The 12,211-nt window shown below is 44.1% G+C and overlaps 1 protein-coding gene across 5 annotated transcripts in view; it reads left to right on the forward strand.

Annotated features, from left to right (window-relative positions):
• GPR107 (G protein-coupled receptor 107) overlaps nucleotides 1-12,211 on the forward strand; it is an 83,246-nt gene that overhangs the window by 24,345 nt on the left and 46,690 nt on the right. For all 5 annotated transcript variants that reach the window (XM_032257594.1, XM_032257598.1, XM_032257595.1 and 2 more), the window contains exons 6-9: nucleotides 2,585-2,622; nucleotides 6,007-6,063; nucleotides 10,378-10,485; nucleotides 11,637-11,770. In XM_032257594.1, coding sequence (XP_032113485.1) covers nucleotides 2,585-2,622; nucleotides 6,007-6,063; nucleotides 10,378-10,485; nucleotides 11,637-11,770 — 337 coding nt within the window. The remainder of the gene's footprint in view (nucleotides 1-2,584; nucleotides 2,623-6,006; nucleotides 6,064-10,377; nucleotides 10,486-11,636; nucleotides 11,771-12,211) is intronic.

Raw genomic sequence — 12,211 nt, forward strand, 5'->3', positions numbered from 1 at the left:
TAGTGAGGCCTTGTCTCTGCAAAAATAAAAATAAAAAAATTAGCCATGAGTGGTGGCATGTGTCTATAGTCACAACTCCTCAGGAGACTGAGGCAGGAGGATGGCTCAAGCGTGACTGTTCTAGGCTACGTTGAGCCATGATGCACTGCAGGCTGTGTGACAGAACAAGACCCTGTCTCTGTAATAAATACATACATTCTTACTACTTAGACAATTTTTTTCTCAATTTGTTAGTCCATTGCATTGCTGTAAAGGAATACCTGAGACTGGGTCATTTATAAAGAAAAGAGGCTGGGCTTGGTGGCTCATGTCTGTAATCCCAGCACTTTGGCAGGCTAAGGCAGGCAGATTACTTGAGGTCAAGAGTTCAAGACCAACCTGGCCAACATGGTATAACCCGTCTATACTGTAAATACAAAAGCCAGATGTGGTGGCACGTACCTGTAGTCCGAACTACTGGGGAGACTGAGGCAGGAGAATGTCTTCAACCCAGGGAGGTGGAGGCTGCAGTGAGCTGAGATTGTACCACTGTACTCCAGCCTGGGTGACACAGTAAGAGCCAGTCTCAAAAACAACCACCACCACCAGCAAAAAACAAACAAACAAAAACAAAAGAAGAGGTTTAATTGGCTCACAGTTCTACAGGCTGTACAAAGCATGGTGCAAACATCTACTTCCGGTGAGGGCCTCAGGAAGCTTCTAATTATGGCAGAAGGTGAAGGGGGAGCAGGCAGATCACATGGCAAGAGCAGGAGTAGGAGTGGGGAGGTGCCACACTCTTAAACAACCACATCTTACATGAACTCAGAGCAAGAACTCACTCCTAGGCCAGGCGCGGTGGCTCAAGCCTGTAATCCCAGCACTGTGGGAGGCCGAGGCGGGTGGATCATGAGGTCAAGAGATCGAGACCATCCTGGTCAACATGATGAAACCCCGTCTCTACTAAAAATACAAAAAATTAGCTGGGCATGGTGGCGCGTGCCTGTAATCCCAGCGACTCAGGAGGCTGAGGCAGGAGAATTGCCTGAACCCAGGAGGCGGAGGTTGCAGTGAGCCGAGATCGCGCCATTGCACTCCAGCCTGGGTAACAAGAGTGAAACTCCGTCTCAGAAAAAAAAAAAAAAAAAAAAAAAAAAGAACTCACTTCTTACCACAAGGAGGGCACCAAGCCATTCATGAGGGATATGCCCTCATGACCCAGATACTTCATGCTAGGCCTCACTTCCAACATTGAGGATTACAGTTCAACATGAGATCTGGAGGGGACAGACATCCAAACTGTGTATCACTCAGTCTGTCCAACTTGACCACGGTTAAAAGCCATACAGAAAGACTCCATTTGGCTGGGTGTGGTGGCGCATGCCTGTAATCCCAGCATTTGGGAGGCCGAGTCGGGTGGATCGTGAGGTGAAGAGATAGAGACCATCCTGCCCAACATGGTGAAACCCTGTCTCTACCAAAATACAGAAAAATTAGCTGGACGTGGTGGTGTACACCTGTAGTCCCAGCTACTCGGGAACCTGAGGCAGGAGAATCACTTGAACCCAGGAGGCAGAGGTTGCAGTGAGCCGAGATCATACCACTGCACTCCAGCCTGGTGACAGAGTGAGACTCCATCTCAAAAGAAAAAAAAAAAAAAAAAAAAAAAAAGACTGCGTTTGTGCGATGGTGTAGGTTAATGCCTGTGAACCATCTCCTTCTTGTCTAGGTTCTTTGTGTTCATATCACCACTCCTGGGAAGAAAATATTATTTTGTTTCTTTTTATTTTCTCCCTTCCTGCAGGGAGCTTGAAGACCAGTCTTTCCACAAAGAACATCTTAAGTGAAAACAAGAATTTCTGTTCCATGAAAGGAGCCATTAGCAATCATACTTCTTGCTGTAGGGAAGAAAGTGTTATTATGCTAGGATTACTTGCTATTAACTTTTCCAAGTGTGTGAATGTCTTTCATAGCTTTTCTTTTTTTTCTTTTTTTCTGTCACCTGGGCTGGAATGCAGTAGCGCAGTCTTGGCTCACTGCAACCTCTGCCTTCTGGGTTCAAGGGATTCTCCTGTGTCAGCCTCCCACGTAGCTGAGATTACAGGTGCACGCCACCACGCCCGACTAATTTTTGTATTTTTAGTAGAGACGGGGGTTTGCTGTGTTGGCCAGGCTGGTCTCGAACTCCTGACCTCAGGTGATCCACCTGTCTCGGCCTCCCAAAGTGCTGGGATTACAGGGGTGAGCCACTGCATCCGGCCTTTTTCTTAAAAATTATGTTTTCCAATGTGATTACTTAGACAATTAGGAAAGTCATTCCATGTGGCTTCTCTGGCAGTAACATACACTAGAATATCCCGAACTGAATTCTGTTGTTAATATCACCAGTTACTCCATACCATTTATAATATAACAAGGTCTGATTTGCTGCTTCAACAATACACATATTATGTTTTGGGACCTGAGAAAATGGCAGTCCCCAAGATTATTTTGTTTTAATTATTTGATATTAGATAAGCTGCAGCCACATAAAATGATAGTTATGTATATGCGTCTCTGTAAGTGGAGTAATGCAGTGCTATCTTTTAAATGTTTCTGCTTCTAGACAGTGGAAAGTCTAAAAGAAGTACAGTGGATTCAAAGGTAAGAACTAATCACCCTTTTGTGCTCAGCTTTCCTGGATATTATGTACGTGTGTGTTGTATACGTGTGTGTGTATTGATGTATATCCATACATGCATTCACACACAAATACATATACAGTTGTCCCTCGGTATCCACAGGGACCCTAGTGAATATCAAAATCAGTACATGCTCATGTCTCTTACAGAAAATGGCATAGTATTTACACAAACACACATCCTCCTGTGTACTTTAAAACATCTCTGGATTACTTATGATACCTAACACAATGTAAATGCTGTGTAAATAGTTGTTGTTTTTTTTTTTTTTGTTTGTTTGTTTTTTTGAGACGGAGTTTCGCTCTTGTTACCCAGGCTGGAGTGCAATGGCGCAATCTCGGCTCACCGCAACCTCCGCCTCCCGGGTTCAGGCAATTCTCCTGCCTCAGCCTCGTGAGTCGCTGGGATTACAGGCATGTGCCACCATGCCCAGCTAATTTTTTGTAATTTTAGTAGAGACGGGGTTTCACCATGTTGACCAGGATGGTCTCGATCTCTTGACCTCGTGATCCACCCGCCTCGGCCTCCCACAGTGCTGGGATTACAGGCTTGAGCCACCGCGCCCAGCCGTAAATAGTTGTTACACTGTGTTGAGGTTTTTTGTTTTTTTGAGACAGAGTCTCTCTGTCATCTAGGCTGGAGTGCAATGACGTGGTCTCAGCTCACTGCAACCCCTGCCTTCTAAGTTCAAGCGATTTTCCTGCCTCAGCCTCCTGAGTAGCTAGGACTATAGGCATGCATCACCACGCCTAGCTAATTTTTTTGTATTTTTAGTAGAGCGGGGTTTCACCACGTTGGCGAGGCTGGTCTTGAACTCCTGACCTCAGGTGATCTGCCCACCTCGGCCTCCCAAAATACTGGGATTATAAGTATGAGCCACCATGCCTGGCTGATTTTTTTATTTGTATTATTTATTACTGTTACTTTTTAATCTTTTTTAAAAAAATAATTTTTGTTGGCAGTTTGTTTAATCTGCAGATGTGGAACCTGCAATACAGAGAGGTAACCATATATATATATATACACACACACACATATCTGCAGGGGGCCAGGTGCAGTGGTTCATGCCTGTAATCCCAGCACTTTGGAAGGCTGAGGCAGGGGGACCACTGGAGGTCAGGAGTTCAAGACCAGCCTGGCCAACATGGTGAAACCCTGTCTCTATTAAAAATATAAAAATTAGCTGGACATGGTGGTGCATGCCTGTAATCCCAGCTACTCTAGAGGCTGAGGCAGGAGAATTGTTTGAACCTGGGAGGCAGAGGCTTCAGTGAGCAATCTTCAGAGATTGCGCCACTGCACTCTAGCCTGAGTGACAGAGCAAGACAACTTTGTCTCAAAGAGAAGTTTAAAAAATTTATCTACAGGGAATTTTCTCCTATTTTGGGGGAGAACATTGACATACTGAAACAATTTCAGAGAAAAATTGATTCCCTGCTGGGCATGGTGGCTCACACCTGTAATCCCAGTGCTTTAAGAGGCTGACATGGGTGGATTGGTTGAGCCCAGGAGTTCAAGACCAGCCTGGGCGACATGGTGAAACCCCCTCTTTACAAAAAGTAGGAAAATTAGCGGGTATGGTGATACGTGCCTATGGTACCAGCTACTCTGGAGACTGAGGTGGAAGGATCACCTGAGCCTGGGAGGCTAAGGCTACAAGTGAGCCATGATTGTGCCACTTCCCTTTAGCCTGGGTAACAGAGTGAGACCCTGTCTCCAGAAAAAAAAAAAAAAGTACGACAAAGTTGATAATTGATTTGTAAGTTGTATGACACTTACATGATATTGGGTCAGGTAGTTAGGGAAGGAAGATGCCAGGCCATCAGAAAAGCCCTCTGGAAGAAGCTGTCGCTGGGGCTTAGTTTGCAGTTCGTTCAGCGAGGGAGAAGAGAAGGAAGGGGAGGAAGAATGCCATACGCAAAGACTGGATGAGACAGATGCTGGGCACTGGCTTGTGTGAAGTGAAAGGCACGTATATGGGAGCAGAGACACATCTTAGATAATGTAGGACCAGGCAATAGAGGGAGTAGATGCACAGGCAATGGGAAGTCATCCTGAGTTCCTCATTGGGAAAGACTGTTTATTAAAGAGGATGATTCTGAAAGTAATGTGCAAGGTATTCTTGGAGAAGAAGATAGTGATGTTAGAAGGACCAGGAAGGGCGCTGTTGTGATAACACAGGTTTAGGGTGATGAGGATCTGGACTAGAGCAGAGCCCTGGACGGTAAATGACTGGGAAGCCAGTGAGGGTGATGGGAGAGAGAGAGAAGAGCAGAGGAGTGGGTGGTAGAAATAGCAGATGTGGAAAAATTGGGAAAGTTTGGGTTTGCGATGTCTTGATTTCTCAGTGAAGGGGACATCTGAATGGTGATGTTTGTCTTACAGCTTTCTTAAAGTATAATTGACAAACTGCACATAGGTAGAGCAGCAATTTGATAACTTTGACTATCAATCAAGAGAATGAACTATCCATCACCCCCAAAATTTCTTCTGCCTTTTCGTAAGCCCCCATCCCCAAACAGTCACTGATCTGTCACTATAGTATAGTTTTATTGAACTTTACACAACTGAATTATGCAGTACTTTTTTGTCTTGTATTCAGCATAATTACTTTGAGTTTATCCACATTGTTGCATGTATCATTTTTTTTCATTGCTTAGTTTTATTGTACAGATGACATATTTTGATGATTTTTCTTTTTGCTGGAGGGAATGGCGTCTCACTCTGTCACCCAGGGTGGAGTGCAGTGGCACGATCTCAACCTCTGCCTCCCAGGTTCAAGCAATTCTACTGCCTCAGCCTCCTGAGTACCTGGGATTACAGGTGCACTCCACCACTCCTGGCTATTTTTGTATTTTTAGTAGAGATGTTGTTTCACTTGGTTGGCCAGGCTGGTCTCGAACTCCTGACCTCAAGTGACTGCCCACCTCGGCCTCCCATTGTGTTGGGATTACAGGTGTGAGCCACTGCACCTGGCCAATATTTTGATCATTTGATGTCAGGAGTGGAATTCAGGGGATGTGACAGGGCATGGCCTGGGTCAGCACCCTTAGTCTGGCTGAAGCTTCAAGGGTAGACAGGCTGTCTAGCAGAAAGATTCAAGGCAGGGAGTGGAGGTAGGGGTTAGTGCAGAGGCAGAAGAGACAGCTGAAGAACAACCACCATTTTCTGTGAAAGCAGATTTCAGACATCTTGAAAGTATAGTCAGTTTTATTTTCAGAGAGCTCTTGAAGGTCAGCAAATTCAGAGTTTAAGAAACGTGTTTTGTTTCATTTAATAAATTAGTTTTAATTAGCATACTTTCTATGCCAGTGTCATCCTAAAACATATTGTTATGTCTTTTTAGGCCATGGGAGAGAAATCCTTTTCTGTTCATAATAATGATGGGGCAGTGTCATTTCAGGTATGTATGTTCTTTGTGTAAAGCCTCATGGAATTTCTCTCTACCATATAAAAGGGTAATTTTTTTTTAGAGGAATTTTGAATTTAGGAATAACAACTTAGGTATACCCTGTATCAGTCACTTAAATGCAATAGCTCTGTCTATAACAAGCTCACAAAGGTGGATATGGTTACCTGTCTACTTATCAAATAATAAGTCTTGAGAATAAATAACTTTGTGACTATGTAGTGTAGGTGACAAGGTCAGTTTCCAGCCCAGTCCTGCCTGGCTGTTCCTGTGACCCCTATGTCCTGACCCAGTGCCACCTCCCATTCAAAGTGTGCCAGAAGCATAGTGCTCCATGCCTGAAAGGACCGTTGGTTATAATTTCGGGTGATGTTGTAATTTTAGAGATGATTTCACTGAGACTTGGAGGCTTTGAGTGACCTGCTCAGCTGTCACAGTTATTAATTGCCCATGAGTGTTCAGTGGCAGCATAATAGCATATGTATGGGAACAAGATACTGGACTGGGTCTCCGAACACACTAGCTGGGTGATGTTGGATAACTCACCTGATTTCTTTTGGTTTTCGTTTTGAGACAAGGTCTCACTCTGTTGCCCAGGCTGGAGTGCAGTGATACAATTATGGCTCACTGCAGTCTCAACCTTCCAGGCTCAGGTGATCCTCAGCCTCCCAAGTAGCTGAGACTACAGGCGTAGACCAGCATGCCTGGCTAATTTTTAAATTTTTGTAGAGATGAGGACTTGCTCTGTTGCCCAGGCTGGTCTCGAACTCCTGGGATCAAGCAGTCCTCTTGACTGGGCCTCAGTCAAGATGCTGGGATGACAGATGGGAGCCACCCTGCCTAGTCTCACTTTCTGAACCTCTCTGTTTAATCATCTGAAAAATGACAGGGCATGGTGTCTCACGCCTATAATCCTAGCACTTTGGGAGGCTGAGGTAGGTGTTTGAGACCAGCCTGGGCAACATGGTGAAACTCTGTCTCTACAAAAAATACAAAAAGGAGCCAGGAATGGTGGTACATGCTTATAGTCCCAGCTACAAGGAAGGCTGAGGAGGGAGGTTCACTTGAGCTCAGGAGTTCAAGACTAGCTTGGAAAATATGGTGGAACTTTGTCTCTACAAAAAAAGAAAAAAAAATTAGCCAGGTGTGGTGCTGCATGCCTGTAGTCCCAGCCACTAGGGAGGCTGAGGCAGGAGGATTACTTGAGCCTGGGAAGTCAAGATTCACACAGTGAACCCTGAACATGCCACTGCACTGCAGCTTGGGTGACAGTGAGACCCTGTCTCAAAAATAAAGAAAAAAAAATGCCTGCAGTGAAATGCACAGGTCTTGTCTTAAGTGTACAGTTTGTTCAATTCTGACAAATGCATGTACCCATGTAATTCACTCTCTATCAAGATTTCTGTTTCCAACTACTGAGAAAGCCCCTCCGTCCCCACAAACACTATTCTGATTTCTTTTACCGTAGATCATTTTGCCTCTTCAACAATTTTTGTATGTTCTTTAAGCTTAGTAACCATCATTTCATCACTATCCATGTTAAAAGCTAACAGTTACTGAGAACATGCAGAGTGCTCATTTGCTCAGAACCCTCCAACAGCCTTCCATCTGTCTTGGAGCAAAGCCCAAGTCTTCCCACTGGTCTGCAAGGCCCATGTGGTCCAGCCCCTGTTGTCTGTCTGACCTCAGCTCCTGTTATTCACACTCTGCTGTCCCACACAGGCCGCTTTGCTCTTTCTCAGACAGATCAACCTTTAGGCTCTGCTCTAGCTGTTCCTACAGGCAGGAATGCTGTCTCTCAGAATTCCACAAGTCTTTGCTGAAATGTCACCTTCTCAACAAAGCTTCTCTTGATTGCAGCTCACTCCTGTTTCCCTCATTGTGCTCTGGTTTTCCTTAGCGTTATCCCTTCCAACATGCCATTTGCTGTACTGACTTACATTTATTGTCTGTCTCCCCCTCTACAGAAAGTACCTTAGGGGTGGGGTTTTCTCTCATTGTTGTGTCTGAAACTCCTATCTTGGCCTATATTTACAGAGACTGATGAACCAATGCTAGGCATTGTGCTAAGTACTTATATGTCATTATCTCAGATCACCCTTTCAACAACTCTGTGAAGTCGGTACTGTTACTTTTTCTCTTTTACTGATGAGGAACTGAGGCTCAGAGAGGTAATGTAACTTGCCCCATGCGGGGGATTCAGGTCCACATTTGTTTGACTCCAAGGCCCATGTGTTTAACCACTTTACCTTTTACTGCCTCCTTGAGAAAATACAAAAGGTCCTTTTCTCTCGTCCTTCTCTCACCTTAAAATGCTTGTTAATAAAATGAGTTTTTAAAATGCTCCCCCCTTTAGGCCGGGCGCGGTGGCTCAAGCCTGTAATCCCAGCACTTTGGGAGGCCGAGGCGGGTGGATCACAAGGTCAAGAGATCGAGACCATCCTGGTCAACATGGTGAAACCCCGTCTCTACTAAAAAAAAGCTACAAAAAAAAATTAGCTGGGCATGGTGGTGCGTGCCTGTAATCCCAGCTACTCAGGAGGCTGAGGCAGGAGAATTGCCTGAACCCAGGAGGCGGAGGTTGCGGTGAGCCGAGATCGCGCCATTGCACTCCAGCCTGGGTAACAAGAGCGAAACTCCGTCTCAAAAAAAAAAAAAATGCTCCCCCCTTTAATCACAAAGGAAAGTGTGATAGGATGCACACATGTCAGGCTAGTCCTTTGTGTTGGGTGAGCATCCAGGCACAGCAGTCTGCGTGGTGATGAGGAACACATGCCAAGACAGCCCATCCGCACGGTTCTTGGGATGCGAGGAGCAGGCCATGGATGGGTGGTTTGCTTTTCTCTGGCTTTCCCCCACCTTGGAAAGAAGTCGTCGTGATTTCTCGCTGTTCTACCCAGTCTCCCGGTCTTGGCCAGTGCAGTCCATTCTGAGCTCTTCTGCTTCATTCATGGCATGGGGATAGTGGTTTATCTACCTAAATGCAGCAAGGGGACTGTCAGGCCTTATTCCAACTCTTAGAGTTCACAGTTTTCTTCGTTTTTGTCTCTAAGGATCAGGTGCCTCCTCTGATCAACCATGGTGATTCTATTGATTTTTTAAAAATATTGTATCTTTTAAACTTATATATCTTTTTTAGACTTCCCCTGAATCTTGCTTTTAGAATAGAAGTTGTCAATGTATTTAGGAAAGTTTCCTTATTCTGGCTAGCTCAGGGGACTAAAATACACATACACATTCACAACCACAGCTGAGTTTGGGACATGGTCTAACTGTTGGGATAATTCCAGCTCACCTGTTCTTGGTCTTTTATTTTTGCCAGATGTCTTTTTTCCTCCCATTCTTCTAAGTTGTGAGATACAGTATACATGCAGAAGACTGTAAAGTACTTACATTTAGTTTACCAAGTTACTCTGAACAGTCACCTTTATGTGAGCACCTGAAAAACCTCGTGTCTCCCTCGCATTCCTTCCCAACTCTAGAGTAACCCCATCATGAAAAATCCTACTGTAGTCATTTCCTAGCTTTTCTTTGTAGTTTAATAGGTATGTATATGTAGCCCTAAAAAGATATTTCAGGCAGATTTCTTTTTATTGGTAGAACTTATGGCTGAAGTAAAATTTTCTTGGGCTTGACCAAGAAGTCATATTCTCTGAGTCTGTCTGTCTTTTGGTTTACATTAAACTTTATCTAAAACTCATGAAATATATGAAAAACAGAAAACTGTCTAAATATAGAAAATATAGCTTTCGTTGTTCTCTAAAACCATAGTTGTAAATGTTGATGAAATATTGGTTGTTTTCAAGTATGAGGTGAGCCTCTTTTTTAAGGAGTATTTTATGCCTATAAAGAGCAAAATAATACGTTAGCTTGAAGACTAGATAAATACGTCTTAGGTTGTCTTTGAAGACTTCTGCACAGACTTCTATCACAAATGGATAGATCTGTGATACAGCAGGCATAGAAAAATGTTCATTGTAGAAGCGAGGTTGTAGCTATGTAGCTTTCACTGTGCAATTGGCAGCTGTTCTGTATACTTGAAAATTGTAATAAAATATCAGAGGGGAGTCATAGGATAACAAAACATCAGTTTAAGCTCTGCCATGAGAGAGTCAATAATTTAAGCAGTCTGTCTGTATTTCCTTCAGTCCATTAATATTCGTAATTTATTTATAAGGTTTAAAAATACAGCTGAGTAGAATTTAAAGAAAAAAGTAAACAACAGTTTAAAAATGAAAGAAAAAATATACATATATATATATAGCTGAGGGTTTGGGTACCTTTAAATGTTTTCTTCTTCACTTTCAGTTTTTCTTTAACATCAGCACTGATGACCAAGAAGGCCTTTACAGCCTTTATTTTCATAAATGTCTCAGAAATGAATTGCCGAGTGACAAGTTTTCATTCAGCCTTGATGTGAGTACTGTCTGGAGATTGTTCTACGTGGATTTTGTCAGCATAAAATGCAAGATTTACTTCTGTGTAAGGTTAGGTTTTAAGAACATTTCAGACCTGCCACTGGGCAGGATACATCCCTGCCACCGGGCGATACTTCAGCAGAGGAGTCATGAGAAAATGCAAAGCAATTTAGGATGTGTCTGCACTTGAACCTGTACATTAAGATGAATGTGGTGGTTTTGGCCGGGTGCGGGAGGCTGAGGCAGGAGAATCACTTGAACCTGGGAGGTGGAGGTTGCAGTGAGCCGAGATCGTGCCATAGCACTCCAGCCTGGGGGAGAAGAGTAAAACTCCATCTTAAAAAAAAAAAAAAAAAAAAAGAATGTGGTGGTTTCAAGTGGGTGACTTGGGTTAAAAAACAAACAAACAGAAGGCCATTTGCAGTGACTCACTCCTGTAACCCCAGCACTTTGGGAGGCTGAGGTGGGCAGATCACCTGAATCCAAGAGTTTGAGACCAGCATGGGCAACGTGGCAAAACCCCCCTCTATAAAAAATATGAAAAATTAGCCAGGCATAGTGGTGTGCACCAGTAGTCCCAGCTACTCAGGAGGCTGAAGTGGGAGGATTTCTTGAGCCCAGGAGGCAGAGGTTGCAGTGAACCGAGATGCACCACTATACTCCAGCCTAGGCAAAAGGGTGAGACGCTGTCTTAAATTAGGAAAAAAAAAAGAAAAAAAGGAATGTGGTTGTTATTTGCTGGTATTCACTTTTTTCCCCCCAAGACTGAGTTTCACTCTTGTCCAGGCTGGAGTGCAGTGGCATGATCTCAGCTCACTGCAACCTCTGCTTCCCAGGTTGAAGCAATTCTGCCTCAGCCTCCCGAGTAGCTGGGATTACAGGTACCTGCCACAATGCCTGGCTAATTTTTTTTTGTATTTTTAGTAGAGACGGGGTTTCATCATGTTGGCCAGGCTGGTATGGAACTCCTGACCTCAGATGATCCACCCGCTTTAGCCTCCCAAAGTGCTGGGATTACAGGCATGAGCTACCACGCCCAGCCGCTGGTACTCACTCTCTAAGCCTAAGTGAGATAGCTGAGATTCCAAATTGCTGAATAAAGGATGATACGTTCCTGAAAAGTAAAAATGAATTTCATGCTCATTTCAGATTGACATCACAGAGAAGAATCCGGACAGCTACCTCTCAGCAGGAGAAATTCCTCTCCCCAAATTATACATCTCAATGGCCTTTTTTTTCTTTCTTTCGGGGACCATCTGGATTCATATCCTTCGAAAACGACGGTAAACTATTACTTCCTTGAGCCCTTCAACTTAAGAGTGAGTTGGGATTGGGATAATTTCAGCTTTTACGGGCTTCTGAACTTGGAGGCAGTTGGCACTAAGCAGTCTTGTTCCTTTCGAAGGGCGTCTTCCCGGAAACACTAGGAAGACTGTGCGGGAGCTTTATGGTGTGGGAGGCCTTTGCATGTCTTGGTGTCTGTTCACTTCCCGTTGTTTGTTTAAAAAGCACATCTAAATATTTTTTATAATATGCAAGCAAAATAGACTGTATAAGTGTTTCCATAGTGGAGATCCCACAGTCCAGGACTAGGAGTAAACACACAGGGGCTGTTTATTCTGGAGAGGAAGTTAGTGATGATGACTGCCTGGCGAGAGCACTGAAGGCCTTGGCTCAAAGCTGTGCTGGGATAGATTCTCTGCATTGACTTCCAGATGCTTGTC

This window comes from Sapajus apella, unplaced genomic scaffold, assembly GCF_009761245.1.
Source record: "Sapajus apella isolate SASKATOON/1434 unplaced genomic scaffold, GSC_monkey_1.0 scaffold97, whole genome shotgun sequence".
NCBI lineage: Eukaryota > Metazoa > Chordata > Mammalia > Primates > Cebidae > Sapajus > Sapajus apella.